This window comes from Mandrillus leucophaeus, unplaced genomic scaffold (assembly GCF_000951045.1).
Source record: "Mandrillus leucophaeus isolate KB7577 unplaced genomic scaffold, Mleu.le_1.0 Scaffold148, whole genome shotgun sequence".
Lineage (NCBI taxonomy): Eukaryota > Metazoa > Chordata > Mammalia > Primates > Cercopithecidae > Mandrillus > Mandrillus leucophaeus.
In genome coordinates this window covers 1,713,680-1,729,723 of record NW_012101454.1, presented here as the reverse complement: position 1 = coordinate 1,729,723, position 16,044 = coordinate 1,713,680, and the positions used below count along the sequence as shown (strand labels likewise).

Below are 16,044 nucleotides of genomic sequence, written 5' to 3'. Positions count from 1 at the left end.
TTACTTAAGCTTTTGTATTTAACATTTTTCACTGTTTTGGAAAGGGTCTAAAATTCCCAGGACTCCACAGCTTTGCACCAGATAAGCCTGGAGGAATACTAATGATGGATCTAAAAGAAGAAAAACCGAGGGCACGGGAATTAAGAATCAGCCGTGGGTTTGATTTGGCCTCATTCAATCCACATGGCATCAGCACTTTCATAGACAACGGTAAGAGCCAATGAGCTACCAATGTTCAGTAATGTGTGATAGTTCACAAATGACTGTGAAAATAGATTCGAATCATATTTATAGGAAGAGAAGAACAATTAACTCATGAATGATTTCTGTATTCTTCATTGCAAAGAAGTTGTTCATTTGCCTCTTCAGCTGGCAGTAAGTTATGCTACATTTTGAAATTTCTAACAGGTAACATCTGAAAGATTGTTTATATGTCATAATCTTTTCATATATCTATGATCATTGCATTTAAAAAAGAACTGTATTTTTGAATTAAACTAGAAACAGATTATGCATGAATTCTGTATATGGAGTAGGAAACACTTTCTTAAAGGTCAGGGAACCAATGATCAGAAATAACACCAGACAGACAGCAATAGGAAAGACAGAGAATGATCTGTTAGGTCGTCCAACAGCTTATACATTCAACCTTTGCCTGTGGTATTTAAATGTCAGTGTCTGCCCAGAGGTCCCGTGGTTATGTCTTGTAAATTAACTCTGTTCTTTCAATTCTTTAGATGACACAGTTTATCTCTTTGTTGTAAACCACCCAGAATTCAAGAATACAGTGGAAATTTTTAAATTTGAAGAAGCAGAAAATTCTCTGTTGCATCTGAAAACAGTCAAACATGAGCTTCTTCCAAGGTATTTTCTCATTTTGTTCCTTCTCTAATTTATCCCCAGCATTTTCAAACAATCCCCATGGTGGATTGTCCTGCCATCTTTTATAAGTGCCAGTGTATATATTAGCTAATATGTAAGAGCTAAAGAGCTTATATTTCTTTATTTATATATGTGTGTGTATATAGTTTCCTTATAAACCAGGGCGAGCCCGGCATATGAAAGTTGATGTCACTCATACTATTCACTGTTCTATGCTAACTCCTTTGAGAAATGATGAAGTGCCTGACTATGGGGTGATACTCTTCAGGCCCATCTTGAGGGTAGAAGGCAAACCCTAACATTTTTTCCTGCTGTCATCCTCCATCTTAGATGACTTATCACACAGATGAGTGTCTTGCCAAGGAAGAGTGGCCTCTTTTTTATTGGGTTTGTATGCTTTGCATGGGACTTTATACCAATTGCTTTCATAGGGTTAGCGGTGGTTGCATGCTAGTAATCCCATAGAATTAGGGCCACTCAAGTTGAGAGTGGGTCATTACACTTCAAGAACATAAAGCTGGTTGAAAATGTGGCTAAAAGAGAATCATGTGTACCCCTACTCCCAGTTCAGTGTATATTAGCCTACGGTTTCTTTTACTTTAAACTCGATGAATATTTTTAATTTCTAATGAAATTAAAAATATTGCCTATCTAGGGCCTATCTATGCCTATCTAGGGCATAAGCATGTAACTTCCAATCATTCCTTCCAAAAATGCACTTGATAAAAAAAAATAGGAGCATACATACCATCCAAGCATTATGGTGCTCTTTTAGAAAAAGGAGACCTACGTTCCCCATAGCTCTGTATTTTTCATTTAGCAAAGAATAAAGCAGCTCTTTCAGAAATTTTTGCATAGAGTAATTGGAATTTAAATTTAATAAAACCCTTGCCTAACTGGTCTTAAAAATGAAATTGTTTTTAAGCATATAAATCTCTCACCTGAAGCATTGTACTATGGCAATTTCATCATCCATCTCTCTGCAGGTGTTTATTGAGTGCCTATTCATTCTCGGCATGTCAGCTTTGTGAGGCAGGTAGAAATTGAACAGTCAACCTTAGTTTGACTAATAACTAAGCAAGGGAAATTAGAAAAATCCAGGAACTGAGTGAATGGAAGCTAGGTAAAGGTTACTGACTGCCTAACCAGCTCATCAGCCAATCAGGCTGTCTCCAGCTCTGTACTGTGGACAGCTCTGTCCTTACATGTAATTGTTAAACTCTACATTTCTGGCTGTCAAAAAACATGCCTTGATGGCACTAAGTTCCCTCTTCTTTTATAGTAATCCTGCCATAATTGCTAAATGACCTGTGTTCAGATTACCTGGTACCATACAAAATTGTTCTCTGGCAACAATATTATAGTATATTGTATATGAATATATTCATGTGATTTCAGCTCATCTTTTCCTCTTACCAAAAATTTAAAGCACATGTTATGTAAATCATATGAGTACTTAATATTTAATATGGAGACTAACAGGCCTTTTATTTCCTCTCACATGCTATTTTTCTTTTTCAGTGTGAATGACATCACAGCTGTTGGACCGGCACATTTCTATGCCACAAATGACCACTACTTCTCTGATCCTTTCTTAAAGTATTTAGAAACATACTTGAACTTACACTGGGCAAATGTTGTTTACTACAGTCCCAATGAAGTTAAAGTGGTAGCAGAAGGATTTGATTCAGCAAATGGAATCAATATTTCACCTGATAATAAGTACGGCCCCTTATAGAATATCTTCATTTTTCTTCAGTTGTGGTGCTGGCCAAATTCTTTACCTTGCTTTCTTTGTCAATGTGAAAATAGTTTCCTTGACATTTATGGTGTATTATACATATAATATGTAGATAAACTATATATAAATTATGTATATTTTGTATATATATTTACATATAATATATACTTAGTCACATTATTTATATGCAAATATAACACCATATATGTAAGTATACTATATAATACAATAATATGTGTGTATTTACATATAATATATAAAGTTTGGAATACATCATTGTCAAATTTAATTTTATAAATATGAATTTTAAAGTGTGATCATACTGATGCATACATATTGAAGTATCAGGTATTTCCTTTCAAATAAATGTGTTACTATTTTTGTTGGCTATATATTCCATTATATATATATATTATTCCATTATAAGGATGATCTTAAACTAATTTAACCAATTCTCTATTGATGGATATGTGTATGGGGTTGGGGAGTTCTACATAAAAAAGTTGTATACTTCTTATGTACCATGGAAGTTTAAACAGGTATTTTTTTTTTAAAGAAAAAGTCCCTAAGATAGGGTTTCTTTTTTTGGAGATGGAGTCTCACTCCATCGCCCAGGCTGGAGTGCAATAGCGTGATCTCAGCTCACCGCAACCTCCGCCTCGTGGGTTCAAGTGATCCTCCTGCCTCAGCCTCCCGAGTAGCTGGGATTACAGGCATGCGCCACCATGCCTGGATAATTTTGTATTTTTAGTAGAGATGGGGTTTCTCCATGTTGGTCAGGCTAGTCTCCTAGTCTCGAACCTCCGACCTCAGGTGATCTGCCAACCTCAGCCTCCCAAAGTGCTGGGATTACAGGCATAAGCCACCGCACCCAGCCCTAAGAGAGTATTAAAACATAATGGTTAAACTCGCAGATTTTTGACTCATACAGGCTTGGGTTCAAATCCCACCGACGGCACTGGCTAAATGGTTCTATGAGCTAATTTTCTGCAGAACAGACCCCTAGAAATAGAACGATTTTCTCAAAGAGTGTGATTCTTTTAAATGTTAACTTTAATAGATATTGCCAAATTGTCCTCCAAAATTATCTCATTATTTTTATATGTGCAACCACAACCTATAAGAGAAGATATTAAATTCTTTATTAGCTTTCTTATCTACTGCCTCAGCACACTGAAAAATTTAAACTACTACAAATACAACATAAAATAAATTTGGCACTCCTTGACAACTAAATGCCCTTATTTTTGTGATCTAGTTTCTCCTCCTTTCTTGTTGACTATAGAAAAAGAATGTGGAATCATTTAATTTAAATTGTCTCTAACTGACCTGATCCAACCTCTGCAGCCAAGTCTGTTTTTCACTCTTATATTTCCATTATGAGAGTCAAACTTTCCAGTCACCCAACCTAACAAAAAAATAACAACAATGAAAAGGGGGATTCAGCTTTTACTCCTCTTTCACTATTCCTATCCAGCCTGTAGGCAGGTCCTGTTGGTTCTACCTCTGCCTCCTTCCTCTACCCCCAAACTCCTTTCCCTTTGAGACCTGCCTAGTTTAGGTTCTTATCTTCTCTGACTAGCATATGAGACTTTCTTCCAATTTGTTTTCTGTCTACTTGGATTTTTTGCACTCTTGCCAATTTTGTCTTTCTATGTCTATTAGCCTTGAAGGGCTCCCCAAAGGGAGAACTCTGTCTTCCTCACCTTTGACCCCTCATGCCAGCACAGTGCCAGGCACAAAGCAAATGCTCAGGAATTGTGGAACAGAACTGACCATTTGTTGCCACTTTATTATTCTAAGATTTCAGTGGAATCCAATTGCTTTTCACATCAAGGCAGAGTAAAGGGTTGAACTTTCATAGGCCAGCTCCAACCTCCCTTTTTACTGTTTCCATGCTTTCTATGCTTTAGACAAAGAACTCATTGTTTTAAACATTCCTTCATCTTGTTGCTCCTGTGATTCTGCTCTTGTGCTTGCTTCTTCCTGGGAAGTGCCTCCTCCGTCCTCATCTCCTCAAATCTCGTCTCTCCTTACATAGCCACTGCAGATGCCCCTTCCTTGGTGAGCTTTTCTGTGTCCTCAGAAGTTAGCTATTTCTAGACCTGAACTATTTCTCATGCTTATTAGGTGTTTAATGTGTACAAACCAGTGAGATTGTTCCAACATACTATAAACTTTCTAGGAGAGAGGTTGTGTCTTCTTCATGTTTATATCTGCTACAACACTTGAGTTCATGGCTTTTTACACATGATAATTGCTCAATAGAACAGGTACCATGAAACAATCAATTCAATGAATAAAGTTACCTCAAAATAGTCCATTAATTCACTCACCTTTGATGTAGACAGATTATTCTGAACTGATACTTATCTCTTACTCTTAAAATTCTCTATGTATTAATAAATATTTTATTGAATATTAAGGAATAATCACCATTTTAATAAGAGTTTCTTTACCATATATTTCTATATGTACATGATATTTAGAAGTGTCAAATTATATTGTGGAATGTAAAAGCTTTTCTTGTGAAGCCAAGCGTTTGTTTTATTGTCATTTCAGTGGCAAATATAGACTTCATATTCAAAATGATGTTCTATATTATTTTTCCTTACAAGCTTTTTGAAAAACAGTTTAATAATTTCAGATTGTTGTAGCACCACTGAATTGATTCTGAAAGCTTACTTTTTAAATAAAAATTGACCTTTATCAAGGATTCCTTGGGGGCCCATGATTGATTAACTTTTTGGCAGGTTATTAAGACTTACTCTTTCATACTGTATTAGTGAGGCTTTATATTGGCATGGAGCTCTAACCAGTGTGTCCTTTCTGCAAAGGTATATCTATGTTGCTGACGTATTGGCTCATGAAATTCATGTTTTGGAAAAACACCCTAATATGAATTTAACTCAATTGAAGGTAAAATATTTATTTTTACCTATAGACAGTAATCTGTTGTGCTTTGCAATGACATGGTTTTTCTATAAGAGTACCACATGTAGAACAAAATATGGATGCCAGTGTAGCTATTCTGGGTTTTTAAATACTCCCTACAACTAGAGAAAGCTCCTGTTTCCAGCGATCACAAGGACTGACCATGATTACATGCAGCAGCAGGTTGAGAGTGATATTTGTATCAGATTTAGGGCCCATTCCATGAAGTATTGATGGCAGTGGAAGAATTCCAATAAGAATTTTCACAATTGAAAACTCTAATAGATGCATTCTCAAATGAAGATTTATGCACAGTGTCAGTTCTTTCAATAATAAATGAAGGTAGAAATTGGGTTCCACACCATTATTATTTTCTTCCTACTCAACAACACATATTTTAGGGTAAGAATTTCCTATCTTGCTTTGATAGAGTTCCTTGAGCTAACCGATCATTGTGCATCTTTTAAGGGAAAAGGAGTTCAGTTTTTAAGAGACATTTTTAGAGAGACTGATTATCACCCTAACTTTCTTAGTTTCAGGGAAGAAGCGACTCAATACCAGTTTTTAATAAGTTCCTTTTAAGCAATATTGGTGTTAAAGGGTGGAAGCAGGGCGATGTGTAATTTCCTCACATGTATAGAGGCAGGAAGGTTACCTCTAAATTACTTAATCAAGTTTCTCATGTCATTTAGATATTGACAATTTCTCATTTGGAAGGTACTTGAGCTGGATACACTGGTGGATAATTTATCTATTGATCCTTCCTCGGGGGACATTTGGGTAGGCTGTCATCCTAATGGCCAGAAGCTCTTCGTGTATGACCCGAACAATCCTCCCTCATCAGAGGTTTTTATATTTTTAGTTTTTCAACCTTAATTATTCAAGTCCTTTTGAACTAACAGTACAATAAATTGTCACAGGGATGATTTGTTTAGTTATTTTAAAGCAATAATAAACTTATGTCGTGGTTTTGTAATTGCTTTAAGCCGATAATTGACAGAATGTTACATTGTTCAAATACTTTAAGAAAGGTAATCTTTTGATGTATTAAATTATGGTGGAAACTAGTCAAAAGGCATTTTTATAAAGACATGTGCCCTTCTTGGGTGGTATACTGACAATTTTTAAAATATCTGATTTATTGTCAGCTCACCACATGATGTGATATTTGTTCATGTTGAAGTAGTGTGAAAGTAGGCATATTAGTATGAAAGTATTTCTATTAAAGCTGAATTGCTATAATAACACTAAATCCTGTGTTGGCATGGAATAACTAGATGGTTTAAGAAAGTACTTTCTTTGAAGACTGGAGAAAGTACTTCAATTTAAACATTAAAAAATTGGTAACTGCTATTTTCAACAGCATGTCCCCTTAATCAGTGTGTCATTGTGGAAAACAGGGCTTATTGGCGATTGAGTGACATGCATGTATGGTGGTCTTATAGTAATACTTTGTATCCCCTGAATAGGTTCTCCGCATCCAGAACATTCTATCTGAGAAGCCTACGGTGACTACAGTTTATGCCAACAATGGTTCTGTTCTCCAAGGAAGTTCTGTAGCCTCAGTGTATGATGGGAAGTTGCTCATAGGCACTTTATACCACAGAGCCTTGTATTGTGAACTCTAAATTGTACTTTTGGCATGAAAGTGCAATAACTTAACAATTAATTTTCTATGAATTGCTAATTCTGAGGGAATTAGCAACATTGACCCAGAAATGTATGGCATGTGTAGTTAATTTTATTCCAATAAGGAACGGCCCTTTTAGTTCTTAGAGCACTTTTAACAAAAAAGAAAAATGAACAGGTTCTTTAAAATGCCAAGCAAGGGAGAGAAAAGAAAGCTGCTTTTGAATAAAGTGAATACATTTTGCACAAAATAAGCCTCACCTTTGCATTCTAACTGCCAGAACACGGATTCCACTGAAATAGAGTGAATTATATTTCCTTAACATGTGAGTGACCTCAGTTCTGGCACTGTGACCACTATGGCTGTGTAGAACTACTGATAATAACGTATTCTGATGTTTTGTACTTACATCTTTGTTTACCATTAAAAAGTTGGAGTTATATTAAAGACTAACTAAAAATCCCAGTTTTGTCTGTGTTTAATTCTCAAGGCATACGCCTAGGAGAAATGGGAAAGCAGCTGCTTCCTTATGGAGTTTGGATAGTCAGGCATGGCCATATTAATTTCTCTTGTGGAAAGCCGAAAGTGAATGGACGCTTAATTTGACATAACAACAACAAAAATCAATGACATATTGCAACTCAAATTCCCAGTTCCTAAGGAGGCTTCCATCAGCTGTCTTCCTTAATGGGAGTCCACTTTAGATACAAAGAGGAAATAAGGGTTTGGACAGGAAGGTCATGCCACCTCCTCATTGAACAGAACTGTGAACTAAAGTCAGGAGAGATGAAGTCAGTTGTCCGTGACCACGTGCTTAAGCAGCAGCAGCTCACAGAAGGAGAGTTTTTCTGCTCACTGTACCTCCTATAAAATCATCATGAGCCCTAGAGAGACTTTCATGTGTTTCTTTCCATTGTAATTTATCAAAGTACTTCATTTCTCATACTTTTTCCCTATCATCATGAAAATATTTGTCAGTTAATTACGATATGCCAAACAATGCACGGAAAGTATTACATTTGTTATCTTATTTAATCCTAATTGCAGCTGTAAGTATTGATATTATATCACTTAACATTTCACAGATGTTCAGTCTATTTCTGATGTCAGAGCCTGTACCACTAACCACTACAGGATACTACTGCCATACAACGAACTAGTATTTTGTTACTCACTTTTTCCTAATGTACACAGTTTCTTCGTGTTTTGTAGATATCAGTTTGAGTTCTGCTTTTAGATGAATCATTTAATGGCTTTTAAATGTAAATTTCAGTAGTAGTCTTAAATTTGGCCTGTATCCATTTGGCCTGTGTTGTTATTTATATATTTACCTAGTTTGTTACATATTGTATTGGATTTATTTCATGCTAAAATAATTTTCTTTTTTGTTTACATTATCCATGGGAAAATGCTAAGTCACAGATGAATATAGCAAGATTAAATATTGCAGACCTAGGGATCCAAATGAAGAACTAGATGTTTTAGATTTTATGAGATTATATCAATGAATATCTAAAAAGCTACATTTATAAAAAGTACTGGAATACAGTAGGCATAAAACAAAGTTGGTTTCTATTGCATTTATTACAAATTTTAGAATAAAACCATGTCCTTTGCAGCAGCATGGATGCAGCTGGAGGTCATCCTAAGCAAATTAATGCAAGAACATAAAACCAAATATTGCATGTCCTCACTTTTAAGTGGGAGCTAAACATAGAATACACAGACAAAGATGGGAAAAAGAGACACTGGGGACCACTAGACAGGAGGGAGAATGAGGCTATGGGCTGAAAAACTATTGGGTACTATGTTCATCACGGTTGACAGGACCATCCATATCCCAAACCTCAGCGTCATGCAATATACCCAGGTAACAACTCTACACCTGTACTCTTTCACTACCCCCTCAAAAAATACTGGGGAGTACAATTTGCTGGATCATATGGTAGAAGTTGTTTAATTTTGAAGGAAACTGCCAAACTATTCCAAGTTACTACACTGTTTTGCATTTGCACCGAGCAGTGAATGAGAGTTCCTGTTAGTCCACATCCTGGCCAGCATTTGGTGGTGTCAGTGTTTTAGATTATACTGTTATGAAGTGGTATCTCATTTTGATTTGCAATTCCCTGATGACATATAATGTTGAACATTATTATGCTCGTTTGCTATCTGTATGTCTTCTCTGATAAGCTGCCTGTTTGTACCATTGGCTCATTTTAAAATCTTTTTTTTATTGTTGTTTTCTTATTAAGTTTTAAGAGTGCTTTGAATATTTTGAATAACAATCCTTTGTTAGGTATGTCTTTTGCAAATATTTTCTCCCAGTCTGTTGCTTGTCTTCTCATTCTCTTGACAGTGTGTTCTGCAGAGGATATTTATTTTTAAAAGCCAAATCAGGGCACCTCTATAAGATAATATAGCCACTTCGAATGATACTACAGAATATTAGCATAGACATGTGCTCACAGTGTATTTTGAATAAAGCATGCAAGTATTTAAAAAATTTTTATTTGGACAAAAGTATATGTAAGTTAATAAGCACATGTATGGCCAGCCATGGTGGCTCACGCCTCTAATCCCAGCACTTTGGGAGGCTGAGGTGGGCAGATCACCTGAGGTCAGGAGTTCGAGACTGGCCTGACCAACATGGAGAAACCCCGTCTCTACTAAAAATACAAAAATTAGCTGGGCGTGGTGATGCATGCCTGTAATCCCAGCTACTCGGGAGGCTGAGGCAGGAGAATCCGTTGAACCTGGGAGGCAGAGGTAGGTTTCAGTGAGCCAAGATAACACCACTGCACTCCAGTCCGGGCAACAAGAGCCAAACTCTGTCTCAAAAACAAAAACAATTTATAAAAAGCACGTGTATTATCTATCTTAGAAATAAAAAAAAAAATAAGAATCTCTGATTTCTGACCTCTCTGGACCATGAGGAATTGTATCAAGGTTAGTATATTGTGCACTTATTTATGGTGCCCTCTCTCTGATCTTATACTGAGCTGAACAGTTGAAAACAACTGAAACTGTGATTGGGATATGACACCATGAGGTGAATATAGGTCTTACAGGTGTGAGTACGTGTTAATTATTTTTACTCCAAGATTCTGTTTAGTGACAGTAATTGTTTTTTACTTTTTACAAAACCTCAGCTCTTTTATAATGATGAAATGTGAACATGAATACTTAATACAAGGAGTAAGATTAAATATAAGCTATAATACAGTATTTTTTTCATGTTGCATATGGATTAATCCTTAATTGCAACTCATATAAAGCTGATTATTTTCTCTGGACTTCGATTTGCTCAGTTTGAATCCTATCTTGGAGTCACAGCCAATCTAGGCTAGTGAATATCTGCTCTTCTCAGCAAAGCAATGAAAAAGTAACAGCTTAAAAGTAACCCACCACCACACCAGCCCCTTCTACCTTTCTGTGACTACTTGTAGTTTTCATTACTCATGCTGCTTTCCAGGGAAGAATTTCTGGGTGTGAGAGAAGGAGCTGGGTGGGAGAATCCCAGTAGCATTCTCTCTTAGCTTTCTGCGCCTGCTTTTCCGCACTTTTCTTCTAGTGTATTTTAATTTTCATTCTCTTTTTATGAGTTAGCTACACTTTGAGATACTTAAGGAGATCTGTATTTATTTTTTTGTGAACTTTTTTTTTTTCCTTCAAGGATGTTGGCCTTGTTCTATGAATTTCTAGGAGTTCTTCATGTGTAAAGGAGGAAATTATTTTTCCAGTTCATAACTAAATCATCCATTATCCAATTCTTGATAGGGATTGAAAACACCAGGAAAGGATGTTTTCCTTTAGAAGAGAAAGCAGTACGGATATTTTCAAACTTTTAAAATCATGGAACCTGGTTCTCCCATCACAGGTAGTATTGAGTGCAGAAGACATTATTCAGACCTTTCTTAAGAAAGGGCTAATGTAAAAAATACATTTATTACATGAATTGATTCAAGGCCTGAAAATGATGATTAGGATAAACATGACTTTTGTCACTCCACTTTAGAAAACTCTCCAGACTTCTCCTATAATATAAAATGGAAACCATAACTTTAAATGGACTCTCTGAAGCTGGGCACAGTGGATCACACTTGTAATCCCAGCATTTTGGGAGACTGAGGCAGGAGGGTCACTTGAACCCAGGAGTTCATGACCAGCCCAGGCAACACAGCAAGACCCCCATCTCCATGTAAAAAAAAAAAAAAAAAAAAAAAAAATTACTACAGCATTATATATAAGATATATGGTGATACTTGCTGTAGTCCCAGCTACATGAGAGGCTGAGGTGGGAGGATCACATGAGCCTGGGAAGTAGAGGCTGCAGTGAGCCATGATCACACCACTGCACTCAAGCCTGGGTGGCAGAATGAGGCTATTTCTCTAAATTTTGTTTTTAAAATGAACTCCCTGATTTTTATTAATATTGCTTCTGTTTCTTGGCCCCCATATCCATATAAACAGCCCTCTTTAACAGATTCTCCAAGCCTAGACACCTTTCTTCATTTCTCCCTCTCCCTCACCACCTCTTTGCTCATATCCAACCAACTGCCAGTCCCTCCACCTAAGCATTTCTCAAAACCATACAATTATAAGAACTTTGAGAAACAATCTCCTCACCTTTTCCAGTCACCCTCACATATCTCACCCAGAAAGGCCTCCAATTATCTCCCAGCCTCCAGGAAAGGTAAGTGCTCCACCTGCTCCATAATCCACTCTCATCATTGTGGAGCAATGTTTCTAAAACACCTGCCAAAACATGTTACTTCCAGTGGCTTCCCAATGCCCCTTAGGATATAATTCAAGTTTCTTAACTTGGCCTACAATCTCCCTTCCTCTCCAGATTCAATTCTCACCATCTTCCTCCCAATCATTTAAGCTCAGTGATTCTGAAAGCATGGTCCCTGGGCCAGCAGCATCAGCATCACCTGCAAACTTGTTAGACATGCAAATTCTCAAACCCCACCCCAAATCTAACAAATCTGATACTCTGGGTCTAGGACTCAGCAATCTCTCTTGTCAGGAGCCCTCCAGGTGATTCTTAGGCCTGCTGAAGTTTGAGAACCGCTGCTCTATCTGTACTGGACTATTTCTGTTCCAATTCCCCTACTTGCCGATGCCCTGACCTCTTTCTGTGAACCTCACCACCCTGTCTCCACTTAATTAACTCTTCCTGGTCATACAATCTGACAAGTTCATGTTCAATCAGGTAATGTAATATGCTGAATCTACCTTGAGGTGTGTTCCAAACTAGAGTTACTGAGGGACTACCAGATATTGATGAAAAATCCTCTGAAGACACTTAAAGTGGAAGATAAATCTGGAAAGAACCTTCCTGGCAAAGTGTGCCCCTCAAGGATCCCCCCCATTCACTTGGTGCTTATATAGTGAAATGTGAGCCTGCTGGTACCCTGGTGCTCCTCCTGCTAAATACACTCAGCTCAGATGACTCCTAGCACACCACAGGCTGCACCTGAAGTCCTGATTGGGGGCACCTTCCCCATGGTGGGTTGCAGGAAGTCACCAAACAAGGTATCAGACTTTCACTACCTGACTTCATTATCAAGTGCATCTTCAGAATGAAATTAAGAATTTTATTTAAATTCAGAGATACCTAAATATGTAATAAATAAGTACAAATTTAAAATAATAAGTTTTCTAAATAATAGAAGTCACTTCTTAATACAAATCTCTGGTCCTCTAGCTTTTCTCTCTCCTGAGCAGCACAAGACACATTAATGACATGTAGTTGTACCCAGGTTTTAAACAGTGGTTTCTATGGCTTAGGACAATGTTTTCTAGTGTTCTAAAATCCATATCCTCTTTTTAAAAAACAGCTTTATTGCGATATAATCGTAATCTCTTTTGATTTGTTGCTCTTCTTCTCTATCACCACCTCTTTTTCTCGGCAAGATTCACTGATACAAACAATCTTTTTAAATTAAAAATGTAGCGATTGTAAACATGATCAAGATATAAAGTTTGAAAATTTTAAACATCACAGAGGGTCATACAGTAAAAGCAAAGTCTCCTTCCATACTCACTGACCTCCCCACTCTCCATGACCCCAATCTTCTGCTTTCAAAGTAACTACTCTTCAGTTTATGTCTAGATTGTTTACATATATATATATATACACACACACATATATGTGTATAATATGTAATTCCCCTAATTTTATACCTTAGGATTATATCACATGTATATTCTGCATCCCCCTTAATGGCATTTTGATTATCAGTGGTGTTGGGCTCCCTAGATCTACATACAGTATTGTGTTACTTACTGTTTAAACGTATAGCATTGAATTTGGTCTACATTAGCTCTTTGAAAGCCCCACTATACATGTAAGGAAAGAAGGGTCCAGAGGTGGTGACGGGTGATTTCAAAAGATTAAAGAGCCAACTACAAATGGAATTGGATCTTGAATTGAGGCCTTTTGAATTTATCTGTCCTGCTCTTTGAAAGTCAACAAACCTCTTTTACAATACTGATGTACCTGTGGCCTCTTGACCAAGTCAATTTGCTAATTGGCCTATTGCTAAGAGCAGATTTAGATGGTGATGCTTGATACAGTGGCCTCCAAAGTTTGGAATTCTTTAATGCTAATTTACCATGCTGGGGATTTGAATTACTGATTATGGTATTCAAATAAAAACTAACCACCTCTAGGGTTTAAAGTTAATGTACATACACACACACACACTCCTCTGCTTAAAGTGAAGAATTTTTAAACAACTTACAGCTAACACAGAACTTCAATCAATTGCCCAAGAATATGCTTCTTTCTTTAGCCCTGTCTTCATGCTATGCTGCAAACACAGTGATAAGGAACATGAGCTCTAGAGTCACCTGATCTGAGTCCACATGGAGGCACTGACACTTCTTAGTTATGTAACCTTAAGTGAATTATTACTTTACCTCTCTAAGCCTCACTTTCCTTCTTTTTAGTCCCATCAAACTTGCAGCAAGCAATTCACTTTACTTCTTTGAAGGTAAGGTTAATAAGAAGTAATGTGACAAGGCATGCATGTGCTGAGTGAAATAATAATGTGACTATTATTATTTCATTATCCACTCCATTTATTTTTTATTCTTCCAATTTTTCTTTCTCCCAAGTCCATATTTTACATCCATCCATCTAATCATATCTGTTGAGCCATTATTAAGCACAAAGTTCTACCGATGGCACAGGAAAACCCAGCCATCAATGGGATGGAGTCCTTCCCACAGGAGCCTACAATCTCAAGCAAAGTTCAGAATTAATTAGTGGTTAATCTTTACTGACTTCATAAAACGTATCAAGCACAGTGCAGAGCACTTGACACTCATTATCACATTTAATTTTAAGCTACCTGTGAGGTGGACGCTCTTTTACAGACGAGGAATCTGTAGCTTAATAAAGCTGAGTACCTTATCTAAGCTGGATCCAAACTCAGGCAGCCTGACTCCCAAACCCTGCATGCACGTCTACACCACAGCCCAGGCCCCTCAGCTCTGTGTGCCTTCCTAACTTCGATTCCTCCTCTGCTTGCACTCTTTTAACATTAGTCATCTTAACAAGAACTCTTATCTATACAATTCAAGACGTTACACTGTCCTTTTAATACAACCCTTCTTCCATAGCTTTTCTAGAGGCAGCATGGTAGAGGCAGCTCAGTTAAGGGCCCAGATTTTGGAGTCTGCTGCTTGATAGCTGTGTGACCTACAGCAAGCCACATAAGCACTCTGTGCTGCAGGTCTCACCTGTAAAATTGGGTTAAGGCTACCCACACCCCAGAGATTGTGTTGATAATTAAATGTGTTAACATAGGTAAAGGTGTCAGCACAGGCAAAGCACACAGTCAGTACTGCATAAGTGGTGGGCTTCATTATTCATCCTGTAATTATGTATTCACAGTAGAATCATGTATCCCGTGGGTCAGGGACCACCTTTTCTTTTTTTAATACCCCCAGGATGGGCAAATCTTGCTCTCTCAACAAATAGTGTACTCAGTGGAACCCAACGGAACTAATGTTTCTTTCTGTCCGTAAATAAAAATAGATCATGCTTGAAGATGCTACTTTGCCCGAAATGCTTCTTGTCTTCCCCCATCTTCAGTTCCTCCCCCTCCAACCTGGTCTTCATCAGGAGAGGGGAAAGAGCATTTCTTGCCTGGCAGGAACTCAAGACCTAGAAGAAAGAGGTCCTACCCTGCCAAGGAAACGACCTTCCCCTTCATCGCCTCTGCTCCTCTTCCCGTTTCCTGTGTCTTTTCCTTCTTTTCTCCTGGTGTTTCCTTCTCCGGTTAACTCTGGGGGCAGACACAGATATTCACAAGTCCGTCTGGGCAGCACACTCCGAGGTAGGGCACGAAGGTCAGGAGACAGGTTCCCGTGCCCCAAATCTTGGAGAAGATGAGTTAAAGCTCTTCGCTTCGATTACCTTCGCCCTTCCCGTGTCTCGGGAACAATTCAGCATCACCTCACGTCTTGCCTTGCAGAAGTCCGGAATTCCAGTCCTGAACTGGAGCTCCCCCTTCCCGGCCCCTCCGGTTTCCCTCTCAGGCCATCTGAGGAACTGAGGTAGGATTTAGCGGGTTTTAGGAGCAAACTCCCTCCACAGCTTGGTCCTGGGCTTCCTCTCCGTTGAGCCTTGACCTTCGCCCAAAAAACAAGGACTCGCGCACGTGAAGCTGGCCTTGAACCCGGGCTGCGGGGCTGGGCGGGACTCGTCGGCGCCCTGCTGCCGCACCTGGGCCGCTTACCAGAGTGGGAGGCGCGGGCGGGAGGGGCCGAGCCGGCCCCAATCCGTAGGCGAGGCAGGAACCGCCCGCCGCGCCTCCGGGAGCTCTCGGCGCTGCGCGTCGCC

General features: G+C 38.2%; 1 protein-coding gene across 1 annotated transcript in view; it reads left to right on the top strand.

Moving 5' to 3' along the window:
- The window catches only part of PON2 (paraoxonase 2), a 34,912-nt gene extending 27,260 nt beyond the window's left edge, over window positions 1-7,652 (top strand). Inside the window, exons 4-9 of the mRNA XM_011974734.1 lie at window positions 45-210; window positions 738-864; window positions 2,404-2,604; window positions 5,461-5,542; window positions 6,275-6,403; window positions 7,027-7,652. Coding sequence (XP_011830124.1) covers window positions 45-210; window positions 738-864; window positions 2,404-2,604; window positions 5,461-5,542; window positions 6,275-6,403; window positions 7,027-7,185 — 864 coding nt within the window. The 3' untranslated portion in view covers window positions 7,186-7,652. The remainder of the gene's footprint in view (window positions 1-44; window positions 211-737; window positions 865-2,403; window positions 2,605-5,460; window positions 5,543-6,274; window positions 6,404-7,026) is intronic.
- Window positions 7,653-16,044: the final 8,392 nt, after the last annotated feature.